Source organism: Heptranchias perlo, chromosome 17, assembly GCF_035084215.1.
Source record: "Heptranchias perlo isolate sHepPer1 chromosome 17, sHepPer1.hap1, whole genome shotgun sequence".
NCBI classification, from domain to species: Eukaryota; Metazoa; Chordata; class Chondrichthyes; order Hexanchiformes; family Hexanchidae; genus Heptranchias; species Heptranchias perlo.
In genome coordinates, this window is record NC_090341.1 from 37,000,012 (window position 1) to 37,021,740 (window position 21,729).

At 40.6% G+C, this 21,729-nt stretch overlaps 1 protein-coding gene across 7 annotated transcripts in view; it reads right to left on the reverse strand.

Moving 5' to 3' along the window:
* The window catches only part of foxp1b (forkhead box P1b), a 413,548-nt gene that overhangs the window by 138,506 nt on the left and 253,313 nt on the right, over positions 1-21,729 (reverse strand). For all 7 annotated transcript variants that reach the window (XM_067998895.1, XM_067998898.1, XM_067998900.1 and 4 more), the window contains one exon: positions 237-326. In XM_067998895.1, the coding sequence (XP_067854996.1) occupies positions 237-326 (90 nt within the window). The remainder of the gene's footprint in view (positions 1-236; positions 327-21,729) is intronic.

The window sequence follows — 21,729 nt, forward strand, 5'->3', positions numbered from 1 at the left end:
CAACATAACAAAGTACTTCTTCAGTACCTGACATCAGATCTAGTTAGCACAATAGCTCATTAAGAAATGACTATGTTGCATTATTCCATTAAATATGGTACATGCCAGCCATGTCAAAGTTGTACACTCATACATTCTTCCCATCTAAAAATGGTTCAAATCTAAGTATACACACACACACACACACACACACGCACACACAATACATTAAATATAATCTATAAAAATACACTTACCTGTAGGGACGGTTGCTTGTCATTTCCCTTGGGAGACTTCAACCCACTGGTTTGTTGCTGCAGCAGGAGCTGTCGTGCAACTTGAAGAGCCTACATAAAAAAATAACATTCACTTTTTAACCATAAATGCACCCAATGGGACAGTTTATTACTCCATCACACAAAAAAGAATTACCACAAATGGTGCTTCATACAGTTTGTTTTACCACCTAAACCTACAAGCTAACACCCAAAAGAAAAATTTTAAGTAGATAAACAAAGTTTATTTCGATTGATGACAGTGCCACATATAATTCTGCAGCATTAAATTCTGGAAGTCTCTTTAAATTTAACAGTGGCTTTATTGAACATAAAGGTATATCAACAAAAATTTCTGCATTCCAATGTCTCCTTTTTCAACTAAAAGAGTATTCCATTTTCGGACTATGTTGATGGATGGTTGTCAGTAGATATCAAATTTTCCAAAGGAACCATGCATTATGAAGAGCTGGCTAGCACGTTATAAAACAGCTAAACCCAAAAATCCCTTGTGGCGTTGAGTGGGAGAATAATAAAATGGGACATATTAAAATATCCTACAAAGCAAAATAAAAAGAAAAATCATGAAAGTCACTCTAATACTATAAAAAGCTGGATGTAAAGAAAATTATTGCCCAAATCATTAAATGTTTACTTATAAATACAATGCAGTCTGGGGTAATTAGAAATTAATTAAAAATTCTACTGTCTTCAAAAAAAATCATACCATAGATTACTGGCTTTAAGAGATTTGAGATACCCTAAACCATACTCTGGCTGCTGGAAAATAAAACCTACCACACTCGTTTTTTGCCCAAGCTACTCCCTTTTCCTTCTGATAAATAATCAAACATAGACTGTCCAGAATAAACAAAACCAACAAGCTGGGAAATTTGATGGCCATCAGAATTATGAAGATACCAACAAAAAGCAACCCACAGTTCCCACAGTGACTTTCAGTTCCACACCTACATCACCATAACATCTGAGTAAATACATTCAGTCACTCTTTCCATTCCCCTCCCCCATGTGATTACTCCTACTATTAAACAAACAGTTCAGACCAGTTCCAAACATCATCCTGTGATGTACTGACCACTGCTAGTCACAAAAGACAACTTTTATGGAGTTGAATTTTATTCTGCAAACATATATTATGTGTGCTTTGGCAGACTAGCTGTTCTTTGTTACTACCTGTTATTTGACTCTATTAAGCAGACTGTTTTTGGTTGTACAGTCATTCCCAGTATTTACATACAACACACATGATAAAATTTAAATTGATTCTTTGTAACATTTTCCTTATTCCTCAGCATGACCTAATTTACCATCAATTTAAGGTTAAATCACTACATTTGCATCTTTCGACAACTCCCCTATTCAGCTCATTGGCACTGTTTAATTGGCAGATTTAATTCTGGATATGACACAAACAATTACATAGAAAGTGGGGAAGTTTACCGAAAGATCTTACTGCCTCTAAATTTCCGTCGGCTTGCAGTTGTTCTTTGGCTGTTGCTGTGAAGCGGGGGCTGAAGAATGGTGTAAAGATGTTGAATAAACAGGAAGTGCTGTGCAGCTGAAGCACACTGAAATGAAAATATACTGGAAGGCTGCCCTTTCTGGCCAGCTAAAAAGGCCCGTTTCCACAGTAGCAATGCCCACATAAGTAAATGACAAATAAACAAAAGAATACAATACCCATCTTGATTTGGCTCTCAAATTTATCCTCGATTCTATTCATGATAAATGCTGCTTTCTGTCAGGTGAGTGCTTCAATACAAACATCTCCTAGTCAAGAAAACTAGTGCCTGCTTTGCAAGACTCCAAGGCAAGACAGCTTGTAAAAAGATGAGCTGCCACACAAACGTTTACAATAAAACTGGAACAAAATTCCTTTAGAAATCTTATTTCTGTTGTGGCAACTGCCTGCTGGCTCATAGGGACTGATTTGTTATTTGCACGTAGTCTCTGCCTGTCTGTCATCCTGGGTGCTAATGCTCTGGTAAAATAACTCATTGGGAGCTGTCATGGGGATGTTTACACAAGACTGTTCCTTTCTTCATACAAGGAAATTTTTTTCTGGAATTCATCTTCTTTTGATCTCACATTCAAAGCAACACCACCGTGATAGACATACAAGTCTTAAAGTAAATCCAGACACTAGAGATAAACCACCAGAGGCTGACAGACAGCAGCATCTAAAGCTCACAAATGTAGGTAACAGCATGTTGTCTGAGTATGTATTATGACAAAACCAAGACATATATTAGGTGGAGCTGATTGTCCATGTATTCAAGTTCAAAAAGGCAGGATCACATGACCAGTATGCCAGCTTAAAAAAGCACAGGGAGCATAAGTCAAAGTAACTATATCTTACTGATAGAAGTTTGTACTCTATTGTTATAAACTGATAATCTATGTACATGGGATTCTGAAAATATCAAATAGAAACTCCACTGCACAGGTGTCAAATTGTAAATGTTTGTTATGAAGATAACTGATATAGTTTATTTATGTTGCTACATCTTCTCCTACCAGTTTATCTTCATAGATTCTAATCCATCTGGCAAAGTATGTGAGAAGGCCACAGGCTCCCCCCTTAACTTCTGATGCCAATGTTGGTCTCTGATTTGGTGAGCAGGAAGCATGTTCTTTAGGCAGTCGGTATTTTCCCTAGTTGGACGTGCCATCTAGTGGCTTGAGTGTGAATACATAGAACGAATCACAGATCCAACATCTAGATTTGAACTGACTCTTAAATCTTCACTCATGGATAAGCAAATATTTTTCCTCCAGTTTTCTCCTGAAGACACTGAATCATAATGAAGTATGCTTCATGGATTCCAGCACCCTTCTGCTACCTTACTCAAGTGACCATTCTTCTCGTGCAATGAGTGATGACAGGCTATTCATCTGTCAAGAGGCATCTTGTCCTCATCCAATGTCCACACATGCACACTTTGTAGCAGTGGTAACTGGATGACAATCAAGAGCAGGAACCTTAGCTGATTTTTCCCTTACTAACTCAGAGTTCTTGAGGTCAACAATAATGCTCTACTTGCTGCTCCTGTTAAGATCAGCTAATTTAGCTTGGTTGGGAGATCAAACATGGGACATTTTGCTCTGAATGACTTTGTACTACACCATATAGTGTATACCCTTTGAGCCATCAAGGGTGCCCCAGGCAGAGCATTTTTAATGGCTAATATACTTACTTTTCTTTCATTGTTAAAACTGAATAAAAACATGCTAACAATAGAGATATTCATATGTTTTTATGATATAGAAAATATGAGGAATAGTTTAAATCATCTCCTATAGCTGCCTGATGGTTATCTTTTTTGTTGATGTCAGCACTTTAGCCTTTGACTTTAAATAACTGTTATAATTTTAAATAGATAATGCACAAACAATGCAAGTTTAACTCTACAATTTGCTGTTGTGTATATATTGACAGAATTCCTTTACTCTTACCTAGGTTACAACCTTGAATACATATTTAGTAGTTGTCCTGCATCAACCACTGCATTGCTTTTTGATGATGCAAAGATCAGCAAAATTAGATGCTATCAGAAAACAATCAAAATTGAAATTTTTACAGTCCAGCTCAAAATTTAATTAAACAGAATGTTATTATTTTGTAACAAAATAACTTCAAGTAACACTATTTAATTCAGCGTATTATAATAATGGTTTTTCACCATTCTTAGTATGAGGTTCAGATTTAAATAGGGAATATATTTGGGGTATCTTCATTCTTACTTCTTCCTAAAAAAATTACAATAGGGTAATGCAGGGGTGTACCACTGTGCTATGTCACACTGTAGTAAAGTGTAAAGGGCAGATACCCAAAGTGATGAATTTCGGACTTCAGAGACAGCCTGGCACTAGAGAGGCAAACCTCGAACACAAGCATTGCAGAGACATCAGGGCCTGATCCGCTCTCTCAGACTGAAAACACTGTTTGCTTTGGAGAGATTTAAAGGAGTGCATTATATCACGTGGAGTGAAAAAATAAAAACAAATAAAAAGGAGAAGGAACAATGTGGGCGGCATGATGTCAAAAAACCTTGGTGGCACAAGTGATATAATACATGTTCATACTTACTATTCCCTTCACAGGGTTCTTGATCTAGGCTGTGCTAACAAAGGTGTGCAGAGTTGAAGCAAGTTACTTCTCAAAAGAAGAAAAGCAAACAGGTCAGTAGTCCCAGACTGCTCTTAGACACTTCTTAGTGCCTGATTCATAAGTAGCACTTGCGAACGAAAGGAAGGAGTAAGGAATCAAAAGAAAAAAAGACTGGACAACTTTTTTGTTTAAAAGGGAGCAACAAAATCTGAAAGGTAGAAACACAACTTAAAGCAAAAGAAAGTAGCAAAAATCAAAAATTATACAACAGTATAAAATGAAGCAATAAAATGAGCAAAAAAAAAATGATAAAAGAATTACAAACCAACAAATCAGAGGATTCATCCAGTTATCACAAGTGTTCACATACCAATATACTTATAGGGTTGTATGTAGGTGGGTAACATTTCAGTGTGTTTGTTCATTACAGTCTGGTTAGTTAAGATGAAGATGTTGAACGTTTTGGTAAATTCAGATTTCAGATCAAAACTGGAGGGGTTCAAAATTCTGACTCTTTCAATCCAAAGTCTGAATGTTACACAACCAGCTGTTGAGTGGTAAAGATCCTGTACTAGTTTGCCAGAACTTGTAGTGGATGTATGACAAATTCTCTGCAAGATTGGCAGGGACCTGTACACACACTCAGTATCTGAGCTGCACATCCACCACAAAATTATTGGGGAATTGTACACACAGTGCACAGACTCAGATGCACACATACACCATAAGGGGCTAATACACCTAGTGCCAGATACACACAACCACAACTCAATCATTAGAAACTTAAGCACGCATCCTTGGTGATTTAGATGCAAATCTATCATTAGCTTTCCAATAGAAACTGTGCAAACCACAAAAAAGAGCCAAATACTAAATTAGCACTGATAAAAATAATAAGACCTTACACTTAACGTTGCTTGCAGTTGGGCCCACCACTATAATGGAAGTGCAAAAGCTTGTATCAAGATAGAAAGTGGTGCTGCAAATGTGCAGAGGGACAACTGTTACATCACTGATGCATCTGAATCCAAGCTGGTCTAATTTGGGTCAAATTTCTAAACAAATCCTGAAACAGTTCAAAACTGGTGCTCATTCTCAGAAAATGGTGGATTCCCATGTATACAATCCCAATTTAAGAAAATTCCTGATATATGAAAATTATTTCCCAGAAAAAAATTATTTCTCACACAGCAAATACTAGTTCAGCTGTGCAATTACCCATACTTGAAAGTGTGCTCGCTAATAATCAGGAATGCAAACACTAGACAAATTTTCTCCTTCCTGGCCCAAATTGTGTGTCCTCGTCACTACATCAGTTAACTCAAAACAAATTAATGTTTAAGGCTAGCACCTCTCTGATGTGTATGGCCCTGCAGCAAACAAGACAGTGCATTTAATCACTGAACCATGGTGGGGGGAGTTCACACAAATTTTCAACAGTAAAACAGTTTTGACGACTGGAATGAGATGTCATCTCCCTATAACATGAAAAATTGTTCAATAGAAAACATTATCAAGTACGATTTCACTTTATTATAATGGGTTCTTGTTTTGATGTTTGGTGAAGATTCACAGGTCTGTGAAGTGCACTGTGCAAGTGAAAAGCACTTCCCAAACCACTTGTTGTGTCCTCTAATTGTTTAGCTGAACATACTTCTAGAATTATTCAGATATTTAAAAGTGCATGGCACTCAAAGAGTTAACTTAGGTCACTCTGTAAGCATATATACCATTCATAACTTTTAATACCTCAGGATATAAACCTATGTGCCACAGTGTGTTTTTATATGAGTGTAAAGTTGCAGCAATATCCACTGCCAAGTGGGTATTCAAGATAACCTAGTAACCATAAATCATTTATTAAACTGCAGTGGATATAGTTATCCAAATTAAAAATATCTTTGGACAGATGTTGTTTGTAACATCTTTTGCAATCATGCCAATCTGCTTGTGTTTTTCGAAGCTGACCATTGGGATGGTGCACCTCTATAATGGATGGAAATCCTAAGTTTGCAAGCTCAATTCATGTACACTTGAAAACCCGTTTGATGTAAATATCTGCAAATCAGTTGCAATTTATCAACCAGGTTTCAAATAGAATTCTTTTCATGTCACGCAGGTGGGTCACTGGTAATTTAGCTTGTCCTTCTGCATTACTCTTCCACCCAGCAGCAGCCTCTGACGATGACCATGCACATGCAGACAGACATTGATAGCTCTTCTATTCTTCCTTAATTCTAGGCAAATTATGGAAAGATGCAAGAAGTAGTGATAATGGGGAACTTCAAATATCCCAACATAGATTGGGACAGTAACAGTGTAAAGGCAAAGAGGGGGAGGAATTCCTGAAATGTGCACAAGAGAACTGTCTGGAACAGTGTGTTTCCAGCGCAATGAGGAAGGAAGCGGTGCTGGATCTAGTTCTGGGGAATGAAGTGGGGCAGGTGGAGCATGTTTCCGTGGGGGTGCAGTGATTATAATATTATTAGGTTTAGAATAGTTATGGAAAAGGCCAAGGAACAATCAAATGTGAAATTGCTTAACAGGAGGAGGGCTAATTTCAGTGAGTTTAAAAGGGATCTTGCCCAGGTGGATTGGAATCAAAAATTGGCAGGCAAAACAGTAATTGAACAATGGGAGACCTTCATTGGAGGAGTTGGTTTGGGTACAGAGTCGACACATTCCTACAAGGGGCAAAGGAAGGGCATCCAAAGCTAGAGCACCCTGGATAACTAAAGATATAGAGATTGAAAAGGTAACAGAAAAAGGAGGCTTATGATGAATCTAAGGTTGGTAATACAGTGGAGAACCAGGCTGAATACAGCAAGTATAGAGGAGATTTTTAAAAATTGAAAAAGGGCAAGGAGAGAATATGAGAATACATTAGTGGCTAACACAAAAGGGAACCCAAATGTCTTCTATAAACATATAAATAGTAAAAAGGTAGTCAAAGGAAGGGTGGGACCGGCTAGGGACAAAAAAGGAGATCTTCTTGTGGAAGCAGAGAGCATGGCTGAGGTACTAAATGAATACTTTGCATCCGTCTTCACTAGAGAAGAGGATGCTGCCATTGCAGCAGTAAAGGAGGAGTAGTAGCGATATTTGATAGGATAAAAATAAAGTGGAAGTACTTAAAAGATTGGCAGTACTCAAAGTAGAAAAGTCATCCGGTCCAGATGGGATGCATCCGAGGTTACTGAGGGAAGTAAGGATGGAAATTGCAGAGGCTCTGGCCACAATCTTCCAATCCTCCTTAAATATGGACATGATGCCAGAGGACTGGAGGATTGCAAATGTTACACCCCTGTTCAAAAAAAGGGAGAGGGATGAACCCGACAATTATGGGCCAGTCAGCTTAATGTCGGTGGTGGGGAAGCTTTTAGAGACAATAATCTGGGACAAAATTAATTGGCACTTGGAAAAGTATGGGTTAATAAATGAAAGTCAGTATAGATTTCTTAAAGGAAAACGGTGTTTGACTAACTTGATTGAGTTCTTTGATGAAGTAACGGAGAGGGTTGATGAGGGTAGTAAGGTTGATATTGTGTATACAGACTTTCAAAAGGCATTTATTAGCAAAAGTAAAGCCCATTGGATTAAAGGAACAGTGGCAACGTGGATACAAAATTGGCTACGGGACAGAAAGCAGAGAGTAGTGGTGAACGGTTGTTTTTCAGATGGGAGAGAAGTACACAGTGGTGTTCCCCAGGGGTCAATATTAGGACCACTGCTCTTTTTGATATATATTAATGACCTGGACTTGGGCATACAGGGTATAATTTCAAAGTTTTCAGATGATATGAAACTCGGAAATGTAGTAAACAATGTGGAGGATAGTAACAGATTCAAGACAGACTGGTGAAATGGGCAGACTCATGGCAGATGAAATTTAACGCAGAGAAATGCAAAGTGATACATTTTGGTAGGAAGAATGAGAAGAGGCAATATAAATTAAATGGTTCAATTTTAAAGGGGGTGGAGGAACAGAAAGGCCTGGGGGTGCACATGCACAAATCCTTGAAGGTAACAGGACAAGTTGACAAGGCTGTTAAAAATGCATATGGGATTCTGGGCTTTATTAATAGAGGCATAGATTACAAAAGCAAGGAAGTTATGCTGAACCTTTACAAAATACTGGTTAGGCCTCATCTGGAGTAGTGTTCAATTCTGGGCATCACACTTTAGGAAGGATGCCAAGGTCTTAGAGAGGGTGCAGAAGAGATTTACTAGAATGGTACCAGGGATGAGGGACTTCAGTTATGTGTGGAGACTGGAGAAGCTGGAGTTGCTCTCCTTAGAACAGAGAAGGTTACGGGGAGATTTGATAGAGGTGTTCAAATCATGAACAGTTTTGATAGAGGAAATAAGGAGAAACTGTTTCCAGTGGCAGAAGGGTCGGTAACCAGAAGACACAGATTTAAGGTGATCGGCAAAAGAGCCAGAGGCGACATTAGGAAATATTTTTTACCCAGCAAGTTATAATGATCTGGAATGCACTACCTGAAATGGTAGTGGAAGCAGATTCAACAATAACTTTCAAAAGGGAATTAGATAAATACTTGAAGGGAAAAATTTACAGGGCTATAGAGAAAGAGCAGGGGAATGGGACTAATTGGATAGCTCTTTCAAAGAGCTGGCACAGGCGGATGGGCCTAATGGCCTCCTTTTGTGCTTTACCTACTATGATACTGTGATAATCTCGAAATTTACTGATAACACAAAAGTAGCAGGTTTGGCAAACAGCTAGAAAGGCTGTAAACACTTCTGGGAGATATGGGCAGGTTAGCAGAATTGTAAATAAAGCAATAAAGAACGCCGACAGCATTTTGAATTTTATTAATAAGGGCTTATAGAACAAGAGTAAAGATGTAAAGATATATTTGTACAAAACATTGGTTAAGCCACAGTTAGATTTGTGTGTGCAGTTTTGGGTGCCCCATTATAGGAATGACATGAAAGCTGTAGAAAGTATACAGCTAAATTCATCAGAATGATGCTACGGGTGATAAATTATAGTTACGAGGAGAGACTTACGATATTAGGGATATTTCCACTGGAGCAGACAAGGCTTACATGAGATTTAATAGAGGTTTTTAAAATTATGGAGGAGGTTTTGATAGCGTGAATACGGAAAGATTATTTCCTCTTGTTGCAGAGTCAGTGACAAGAGCTCATCAATTTAAAACTGTAACTAGGAGAGTGAGGAGAGAGGTTAGGGGAAATGCCTTTATGCAGAGGGATTGTGGAGCATTTTTAAAAATTAATTCTCAGGATGTGGGCGTCGCTGGCGATGCCACATTTATTTATTGCCCTGAGTTTGATACAACAGAGTGGCTTTTTAGACTACTTCGAAGGACAGTTAAGAGTCAACCATTTTGGTGTGCGACTGGAGTCACATTGAGGCCAGACTGGATAAGAACGGCAGGTTTCTTTCCCTAGTGGACATTAGTGAACCTGTGGGTTTTTATGACAACCTGACAGCTTCATGGTCACTCTTACGAATACCAGCATTTTATGTCCAGATTTTTAAAATTGAATTCAAATTTACAAACTGCCATGGTGGGATTTGAAATCATATTTTCTGGATTATTAGTCCAGGTCTCTAGATTACTAGTCTAGTAACATAACCACTGCACTACCATATCCAGAAGTGTAGAGCAGCAGGGCCAGTGGCATGAAATGCTTTGCCACAGGAAGTGGTTGAGGCAGAGAACATTACATTTATTTTAAAGGAAAATTGGATAAATATTTGAAGTAGAGGTAGATACAGGACTATGGGAAGATCGTAGGGAAATGGGATTAGTTTTGTATTGCTCTAGCAAAAAGCTGGCACAGTGACAATGGGCCAATTGGCCTACTTCTGAGCTATAAACTTCTATGGTTCTATGGCAACATAATAGAGAGTCAGTGACAAAGAGAACATTAGTTATCCTTTGAATTAGGCCCAACGTTCCATTTCACAGGATGTAGTAGTGAGTTCAGGTTCAAAATAACTTTATAGTGTATGTTCTTTCATAAACTACTATCCCCATCATGTATCCTAAACATAAACATATTTTTAAAGATTTACTGTAGTCTAACACTAACCACACATTTTTTCAACTTAAATGGATGTTCAATGATTAGTCAGTGAATCATTATTGTTTTTCTATAAAATATCATGTAGAGCAGTTACCACAGTTGTCATTTGGTAGACCCTTTGTTGGTTTCATTCCCCTCCACTCTTCCAACAACCAGGTTTTCTTCCCTAAAGGAAACCTGCCGTCCTTACCCGGTCTGGCCTACATGTGACTCCAGACCCACTGCAATGTGGTTGATTCTTAATCGCCCTCTGAAATGCCACTCAGTTGTACAATCTCGCTACAGATAGTCACAATAAGAATAAAACCGGACGGACCACCTGGCATCGGACCACTAGGCACCGGACACGACAAAGGCAAACCAAGCCCAGTCGACCCTGCAAAGTCCTCCTCACTAACATCTGGGGACTTGTGCCAAAATTGGGAGAGCTGAACCATAGACTAGTCAAGCAACAGCCTGACATAGCCATACTCACAGAATCATACCTTTCAACCAACATCCCAGACTCTTCCATCACCATCCCTGGGTTTGTCCTGTCCCACTGGCAGGACAAACCCACCAGAGGTGGTGGTATACAGTCAGGAGGGAGTGGCCTTGGGAGTCCTCAGCATTGACTCTGGACCCCACGAAATCTCATGGCATCTGGTCAAACATGGGCAAGGAAACCTGATTACCACCTATTGCTCTCCCTCAGCTGATGAATCAGTCCTCCTCCATGTTGAGCACGATTTGGAGGAAGCACTGAGGGTAGCAAGGGCACAGAACATACTCTTGGTGGGGGACTTCAATGTCCATCACCAAGAGTGGCTCAGTAGCACCACGACTGACCGAGCTGGCTGAGTACTTAAGGACATAGCTGCCAGACTGGGCCTTCAGCAGGTGGAGAGCGAACCAACACGAGTGAAAAACCTACTTGACCTCTTCTTCACCAATCTACCTGTCGTAGATACATCTGTCCATGACAGTATTGGTAGGAGTGACCACCGCACAGTCGTTGTGGAGAAGAAGTCCCGTCTTCACACTGAGGACACCATCCAACGTGTTGTGTGGCACTACCACCGTACTAAATGGGATAGATTCAGAACAGAACTAGCAGCTCAAAACTGGGCATCCATGAGGCGCTGTGGGCCATCAGTAGCAGCAGAATTGTATTCCAGCACAATCTGTAACCTCATGGCCCGGCATATTCCTCACTCTACCATTACCATCGAGCCAGGAGATCAACACTGGTTCAATGAGGAGTGTAGAAGAGCATGCCAGGAGCAGCACCAGGCATACCTAAAAATTAGGTGCCAACCTGGTGAAGCTACAACACAGGACTACATGCATGCTAAACAGCGAAAGCAACATACTATAGACAGAGCAAAGTGATTCCACAATCAACGGATCAGATCAAAGCCCTGCAGTCCTGCCACATCCAGTCATGAATGGTGGTGGACAATTAAACAACTAACGAGAGGAGGAGGCTCTGTAAACATCCCCATCCTCAATAATGGCGGAGTCCAGCACGTGAGTGCAAAAGACAAGGCTGAAGCGTTGGCAGCCATCTTCAGCCAAAAGTGCCGAGTGGATGATCCATCTCGGCCTCCTCCCGATATCCCCACCATCACAGAAGCCAGTCTTCAGCCTATTCGATTCACTCCAGGCGATATCAAAAAACGGATGCGTGCACCGGATACAGCAACGGCGATGGGCCCCGACAACATCCCAGCTGTAGTGCTGAAGACTTGTGCTCCAGAACTAGCTGCGCCCCTAGCCATGCTGTTCCAGTACAGCTGCAACACTGGCATCTACCCGACAATGTGGAAAATTGTCCATGTATGTCCGGTCCACAAAAAGCAGGACAAATCCAATCCGGCAAATTACCGCCCCATCAGTTTACTCTCAATCATCAGCAAAGTCGTCGACAGTGCTATCAAGCGGCACTTACTCACCAATAATCTGCTCACCGATGCTCAGTTTGGGTTCCGCCAGGACCATTCAGCTCCTGATCTCATTACAGCCTTGGTCCAAACATGGACAAAAGAGCTGAATTCCAGAGGTGAGGCGAGAGTGACTGCCCTTGACGTCAAGGCAGCATTTGACCGAGTGTGGCGTCAAGGAGCCCGAGTAAAATTGAAGTCAATGGGAATCAGGGGGAAAACTCTCCGGCAGCTGGAGTCATACCTAGCACAAAGGAAGATGGTAGTGGTTGGTGGAGGCCAATCATCTCAGCCCCAGGACATCGCTGTAGGAGTTTCTCAGGGTAGTGTCCTGGGCCCAACTATCTTCAGCTGCTTCATCAATGACCTTCTCTCCATCATAAGGTCAGAAATGGGGATGTGCGCTGATGATTGCACAGTGTTCAGTTCCATTCGCAACCCCTCAGGTAATGAAGCAGCCCGAGCCCGCATTCAGCAAGACCTGGACAACATTCAGGCTTGGGCTGATAAGTGGCAAGTAACATTCGTGCCAGACAAGTGCCAGGCAATGACCATCTCCAACAAGACAGAGTCTAATCACCTCCCCTTAACATTCACCGGCATTACCATCGCCGAATCCCCCATCATCGACATCCTGGGGGTCGCCATTGACCAGAAACTTAACTGGACCAACATAAATACTGTGGCTACAAGAGCAGGTCAGGGGCTGGGTATTCTGTGGTGAGTGACTCACCTCCTGACTCCCCAAAGTCTTTCTACCATCTACAAGGCACAAGTCAGGAGTGTGATGGAATACTCTCCACTTGCCTGGATGAATGCAGCTCCAACAACACTCAAGAAGCTCGCCACCATCCAGGACAAATCAGCCCACTTGTTTGGCACCCCATCCACCACCCTAAACAGTCACTCCCTTCACCACCGGCGCACCGTGGCTGCAGTGTGAACCATCTACAGGATGCACTGCAGCAGCTCGCCAAGGCTTCTTCAACAGCACCTCCCAATCCCGCAATATTCTTTCTCTTCATGTGTAAATGTGTCATATCCATTCAGTGCCTCCTCTCAAAAATCCAACTAAGATTGAAATCTCACTGTGTGGTGCCTGCAAAGTACCTTCTGTGGCACAATGTACTGATATTAAATAAAACAGATGTAGCTGTATTCAACAGTTAAAAATTTTGCTTCGACAGCAATGATTTAGCATACCTGGAATCAAGTGAGTGGTATTAGGTTAAAGAGCACAAAAATTCCAAATCATAATTTAGCTTATAGTGCTTTCTTACAAAGCCCCTTGGGAAATCAAGCTGAGGTCTTCTGTTACATCAGGGATGGTTAAAATTACTGTCCTATCTGGAATAATAATAAACTCATAGTAAGGAGCACCACCAAAAACAGATTTGGTCAGTTATCTCATTGTTGTTTGTGGGATCTTGCAGTGTGCAAACTGGCAGCTGCATATGCCTACATTACAACAGTGACTACACTTATAAAGCAATCCATTGGCTGCAAAGCGCTTTGGGACATCCTGAGGATGTGAAATATGCTATGTAAGTGCAAGTTGTTTTTTAAAAAATATATATTTATTGGAAGTAAGGGTTTTGAATTGCTACAGTACTGTATTTCAAAATGATCCACCATTGCAGTGAAATCTTTTTATTTAATGCATAAAATATGAGAAAGACGACATTCTTTGTTTAGCAAGTCCACTACTGGAAGTCATCTTAAATCCCACTAAACCAAGAAATTGAGTACAGTAGGATGGCAGCAAAAGAATTTTAAAAATTATAAGACAAAATAGAAAAGGTGGGTTCCCCTTGAAACCTGCTTTCTCACGCTGACAGTTTGGATTGATCATAATTTTGCATTCAAATACCACAGTAATGTTATTTAATTCAACTGAAATAAATATTTTTTAAAAGATAGCATATCAACACCTTGCGGGTAATTTTAACCCCAAAAAACGGGTGGGTTGGGGACAGGTGGGTGGTCAAAATCTCTAGTTTTTCAAGCGCGACCACAACCTGGCTCCAACACGGCCATTTCCGGGTTTAACTTGGGTGCATTTGGATGCAGCCGCGCAGCCGAAACCCACTTAACGTCGGCGGGTGAATCGTTAATGAGGCAATTTACCTTGTTGAAATAGTTACGGTAGGTTTCTTTTCATTGAATGTTACTTACCTTTCAATTTAATGCCTGCAGGATGGCTTTCCCATGGCACTTGAATCACGCCAAGCGAAGGGAGGCGAAAAGGGCCGGATCCATGAAGTAAACGCCTATATAGCACTGCTTGTGGGCCAAGGGGGCAGGAGTGCTCCTTCCAGGCCCAACAAGCTTACTTTCAATCTTTTGCGTGGCTCTGATCTTCTGCCGACCTCCGAACTTCTGCGTGGCTCTGACCTTCTGCCACCCGATCACCTCCAGGCCCACGACCTTCTCCATGGCCCCCCAACCACCACCCCCCAATGTCCTCCACAGCCCACGATCTCTCCCTCCCTCCCTCCTCTCCGATTCCCGGCTGCGTTCCCTCCCGACACGCAGCCAGTCTGTCAATTTGGCTGGCTGCCGCACAGAAAACCGAGAAGCAAAATTAATTGCCTTCAATTGAGTTGCGATCGCAGATTCCGACGCAGTCAATATGCTTCCGGGTTTCCCACATGAGCATCTACCCATCCACTCAATTCTCGGCTCCATGCTAAAATCATGGCCCTTGTATCTATAAAATGTCAAAATGCTTTAAATATTCAGTTGTATAAATTAAAGGATATTCAAAATTTCCTGCTACTAACTGCCTCATCTTGAATACCACTGTAGAGCTCGAATGTGAAAATGGACTTCAAACTAATTGATGTAATTGCTTGAAGATGTGCAGGCAGGTGAAACCTGATCCCCTAGGCCATTGTGGAGATCAGGAACAACAGAGGAATGTTTACACGGTGGTTGGAGTTTAATAGACAGGCAAGCCTAGCTTTCAGACAGCCAGCAAAAACATCACTAATAGGTGACCTCTTAATGTAGTCCTTTTTTAAAGTATGGCTTTGCATCCTGGAAGCCAATGTCCCAAATGTCAAGGTTATCTGCTTGATTTTCTGTGTGGTTTCACACTTCTTCAGTACTTAGAAAACCTGACATTTACATCAGAAATCCTATCTTATTTACATTTGAAGATTATGGCTTAAACCAAAGAATTTGTATCAAACAAGTGTTCAAATCCTTCAAAGGCATTTGAAAACAAACCTTCACACAACAAAGTAAGTATTGTTTAAATCCCGAAAATGCCGGCCAGTATTTTCAAGTCACCTTCAACAACAACTACTGGCATTTATATAGCGCCTTTAACATAGTAAAACATCCCAAGGCACTTCATAGGAGCGATTTTCAAACAAAATTTGATACTGAGCCACATAAGGAGATATTAGGACAGGTGACCAAAAGCTTGGTCAAATAAGTAGATTTTAAGGAGCATCTTAAAGGAGGAGAGAGAGGTAGCGAGGCGGAGAGGTTTAGGGAGGGAATTCCAGGGCTTAGGGCCTAGACAGCTGAAGGCACGGCTGCCAATGGTGGAGCGATTAAAATCAGGGATGCGCAAGAGGCAAGAATTGGAGGAGTGCAGAGATCTCGGAAGGTTGTAGGGCTGGAGGAGGTTACAGAGATAGATAGGGGTGAGGCCATGGAGGGATTTGAAAACAAGGATGAGAATTTTAAAATTGAGGCGTTCCCCGACCGGGAGCCAGTGTAGGCCAGCAAGCACAGAGGTGAGGGGTGAAAGGTGAACTACACTTGGTGCAAATTAGGGCAGCAGAGTTTTAGATGAGCTGAAGTTTATGGAGAGTTGAAGATGGGAGGCCAGCCAAGAGACCATTGGAATAGTCAAGTCTGGAGGTAACAAAGGCATGGATGAATGTTTCAGCAGCAGATTAACTGAGGCAGGGGCAGAGACAGGCAAAGTTATGGGGGTGGAAGTCGGCGGTCTTGGTGATGGAGTGGATATGCGGTTGGAAGCTCGTCTCAGGGTCAAATAGGACACCAAGGTCGCGAACAGTCTGGTTCAGCCTTAGACAGTGGCCAGGAAGAGAGGTGGAGGCGCTGGCTCAATAGCCCAAATTCAATCAAATTCGGGAATAGCATATTGCTAATGAAACACTGCCATTTACGAACATAGGAAAGTGATGGGCAGGAAAAGACCAGCTGGTCCATCAAGCCTAGCTCCACACTCATGATGCCCGCAGCCATGTAATCTACTGTGAGAGACAAAAAAACCAGAAAAAACCCAGGGCCAATAAGGGAAAAAAACTCTGCAAAATTACAATTTCATTGCAATAAGTAGTAAGATAATTAAAACAAAAGTCAACATTAGGAAAACTTCCAATCCACACTAGCGAGGTATTAAGTTATAAGACATAAGAAATAGGAGCAGGAGTAGGCTATATGGCCCCTCGAGCCTGCTCTGCCATTCGCTAAGATCATGGCTGATCTTCGACCTGAACTCCATTTTCCCGCCCGATCCCCATAGAGTCCAAAAATCTAGCAATCTCAGTCTTGAAAATACTCAACAACTGTGCAGCCACAGCCACCTAGTAGAGAATTCCAAATATTCAAAACCTCTGAGTGAAGAAAATCCCCCTCATCTCAGTCTTAAATGTCTGACCGCTTATCCTGAGACTATGTCCCCTAGTTCTAGACTCTCCAGCCAAGGGAAACATCGTCTCAGCAACTACCCTGTCAAACCCTCTTAGAATCTTATATGTTTCAATGAGATCACCTCTCATTCTTCTAAACTCCAAACAGTATAGGCCTAATCTACTTAATCTTTTCTCATAGGACAACCCTCTCATCCTAGGAATCAACCTAGTTAACCTTCATTGCTCCCCCTCTATGGCAAGTATATCCTTCCTTAGGTAATGAGACCAAAACTGTACACAGTACTCCAGATGTGGACTCACCAAAGCGCTGTCCAATTGCAGCAAGACTTCTTTACTCTAGTACTCCAACGCCCTTGCAATAAAGGCCAACATACCAATTGCCTTCCTAATTGCTTGCTGTACCTACATGTTAACTTTCTGTGTTTTGTCTACAAGGAGACCCAAATCCCTCTGAACACTAACGTTTAATAGTTTCTCATCATTTAAAAAATATTCTGTATTTCTATTTTTCCTACCGAAGTGAATAACCTCACATTTCCCCACATTATACTGCATCTGCCACCTTCTTGCCCACTCACTTAACCTGTCGATATCCCTTTGCAGTCTCTTTGCTCCTTCTCAAAGCTTACTTTCCCACCTAGCTTTGTATCGTCAGCAAACTTGGATACAATACACTCAGTCCCTTCATCTAAGTCATTAATATAGATTGTAAATAGCTGAGGCCCAAGTGTCGATCCCTGCGGCACTCCACTAGTTACAACCTGCCAACCTGAAAATGACCCGTTTATTCCTACTCTCTGTTTTCTGAATGATAACCAATCCTCAATCCATGCTAATATATTACCCCCAACTCCATGAGCCCTTATTTTGTGTAACAACCTTTATGTGGCTCCTTATCGAATGGCTTTTGAAAATCCAAATATACTACATCCACTGGTTCCCCCTTATCTACCCTGCTAGTTACATCCTCAAAAAATTCTAATAGATTTGTCAAACACAATTTCCCTTTCATAAAACCGTGTTGACTCTGCCTAATCATATTATGATTTTCTAAGTGACCTGTTACTACGTCCTTAATAATAGATTCTAGCATTTTCCCTACTACTATTGTCAGGCTAACTGGCCTATAGTTCCCTGTTTTCTCTCTCCCTCCTTTCTTGAATAGTGGGGTTGCATTTGCTACCTTCCCATCTACGGGGATCGTTCTAGAATCTAGGGAATTCTGGGAGATCAAAACCAATGCATCCACTATCTCTGCAGCCACCTCTTTTAAAACCCTAGGATGTAGGCCATCAGGTTCAGGGGATTTGTTGGTTTTTAGTCCCATTAATTTTTCTAATGCTTTTTCTTTACTAATCTTTATTACTTTAAGTTCCTCCTTCTCATTAGACGCTTGGTTCCCCACTATTTCTGTTATGTTTTTTGTGTCTTCTACTGTGAAAACAGAGGGTACCAAATATTTGTTTAACGTCTCTGCCATTTCCTTATTCCCCATTAGGATGCATTGCAGCACCTCGCCAAGGCTTCTTCAACAGCACCTCCCAAACCCGCGACCTCTACCACCTAGAAGGACAAGGGCAGCAGGCACATGGGAACAACACCACCTGCACGTTCCCCTCCAAGTCACACACCATCCCGACTTGGAAATATATCACCGTTCCTTCATCGTCGCTGGGTCAAAATCCTGGAACTCCCTTCCTAACAACACTGTGGGAGAACCTTCACCACACGGACTGCAGCAGTTCAAGAAGGCGGCTCACCACCATCTTCTCAAGGGCAATTAGGGATGGGCAATAAATGCCGGCCTTGCCAGCGACGCCCACATCCCATGAACAAATAAAAATAATTTCTCCTATCTCTGCCTCTAATGGACCCACATTTACTTTTGTTAACCTCTTCCTTTTTATATACTTGTAGAAGCTCTTACAATCTGTTCTTATATTTCTTGCTAGTTTACTCTCATATTCAATTTTCTCCCTCTTTATCAATTTCTTGGTTAACCTTTGCTGATTTCTAAAACCCTCCCAATCCTCAGGCTTATTACTCTTTTTGGCAACACTGTAAGCCACTTCTTTTACTATCCTTAACTTCTCTAATTAGCCAATGTTGGATCACCTTTCCTATGGAATTTTTATTCCTCAAGGGACTGTATATTCGTTGGGAATTATGAATTATTTCTTTAATTGCTTTAATTCGCCATTGCTTATCTACCGTCATATCTTTTAATCTAATTTCCCAATCTACCTTAGCCAACTCGTCCCTCATACCTACATAATTGGCCCTAGTTTCAGACTTAACTACATCACTTTCAAACTCAATATGAAATTTTATCACATTATGATCACTCTTCCCCAGAGCATCCTTTAATATAAGATGACTAATTAATCCTTTCTCATTATACAATACCAGATCTAAAATAACCTGTTCCCTAGTTGGTTCCTCGACATATTGTTCTAGAAAACTATACTGTGCTATAAACAAGCAACTTTGAATCTGACAGTCAATCTAGATTTGAGAAAAAAAATTTGCAATTTGTCTCAATATGTACTTGCATGTCCTCATCCATTAAGGAAGTACTGCACACATCATTAGTGTGTAGCACACTGGTACAGCACCAAAGCAATGAAATGTGAAGTGGAGTGACTGGATACAGTAGAGTTCCCAATCTCAGCTAGGGAGGTGACCAGTGTAGGCAAGTTGGTTACCAAATGCTAGAAAGAAAACTTGTGGAAGATTCATCAATGGGCCTCTCCCAAATTCCTAGTAATTAGATCAAGACCACCACTGCTGAATAACTGAAATGAAATCAGAAAGTACACAGTTTAGGGAGAAAGTCAGTGATGCCAGGCATGGATAGTGGGACGTTGTTGGCCTGTTCTGTACACGTGTGATGCCACATTAACAACAGCACTCTAAACAACTGCACTGCTTATAGTTTGATGGACTTTCTGTTTCAGTAGCTGGAAAAGACTGACTGAAAGTAATTTTGTGTGTTTTTTCTATTTGTTTTTTTTTGCTGCATCCATCTCATGCATCAGATCAGATTAATTTCTTTACTGGCCCCATGGCTATATGCCCATTCTCTTGGTGGTTGAGTTGATCTTATCTAACCAAGATAATCATTTCCCTGGCTGGTAATCTAAGGAGATTATCCCTCACCAACCTTCTCTTCAAATGTTTTTTTGTTGTTGTATGGATGTTTTGGATTTAGACCATAATTTCAGGCCCCATAAACTAGTGGCCAAATTAATCCAAACATTTATTCCTATTATCCTTAAACTTATGTTTACTGGGACCAGTCATTCACCTTTTCTGGTGTGTTGTTAGTGAACTATAAAAGGTACACATGAATAAAATACATAAGACTCCCCCTTCACCATTACAGAAAGGGTCTCTGTATTAAAAACTAAGAGTAGAATGTAAGCAAACTACACTATCCAGAATCGTGAAGCTCTGGATAAATAAAAAAAATGTTTATTACTATAAGAAAACTAAATGTGCAAAAGTTCCTAAATTGCAAAATTATAATCTGGTAAAGCGTCTGTTTAAAAAGTTTTGTGCAAATTATTTCTAGACAGAGAAAAGAATCAAAGTAAGACAAGTAAACATCTTCCCGTTCAATGGTTCCCCCTGTAAGCTATAAATGAAGCCAGTGCCTGGTACCAGATACTGCCCTGCACACTGGGTAGGTCAGCAAATCTATGCCTAGTTGACAGGTTCAGTTTACAGGAGACCAGCACTTTGTTTGGATTTCCCGACCTTGCTCACCACTATCTTAACAACACATGGCAAGAAAAGTTCCATTGTGTTAGCTGAATTACACTGCAAGCAGTTGAGAGTATGAGTGGTAACTCTCTAAAAAAAGTGCATAGTATTTATCAATCTCCTATGTGATTTATTTTAACAGACTCTAAATTCAAGTGAAGTAGTACTGTTAGTAAACAGAAATGGAAAATATTAATACTACCCTATTGAATAAACAACATTTCTATATAATTTGACAACAAATGCAAGCAGTGCTATATGGGTTAATAAAGATTTGACTAAAAATATCTTTAATGCCTATAATCTGTTAATTTACTTGGATATAATATTATTGTTGCATTTACTGTAGATCGAAAATTTACTGCAGGGCTAAGAAGGTCAAAGCATACACAATGCTAAACTTGTCAAACCATAATGAATATTTTCTCTTTTTTTAAATAAGATTATGTTGCAAAGTAATTCATTTCTGCTAATTTATTTGGGACCCTGCTCCTCTTTTTTTCTTAATTGACTCCATTACTTATTTTGCCTCGTATATATTTGTTAAACTCCATCTAAGACTACAAGGAAACTGTCAACTAAATATTGTTTCATTCATGAGCTGGTCTTCCAAGTCAATTATATCTTTCAACTTCAGGGGCATTGTATGATAAACTGGCTGTAAAAATCACTCGCATTAATACATTACGATGCCTCGGTTCCAAAAGGTAATTAAAGAAGTAAATGACTCATAAGAATAGACATATTAGCTGCAAAATGAAAGGCAACAGAGCTGCCACATGAAAATATGTACCATTAAGATACTGCATTTTCATGTACTTGTAATCATCTACAGTAGCTTTCTGCGTCTTTAACACCCCTGCTTTAAGTTAATTGAGAATGAGAAAGCATCTTATTTTAACAATGTCAGAAATCTTACAGATGACAAATAGCAGATT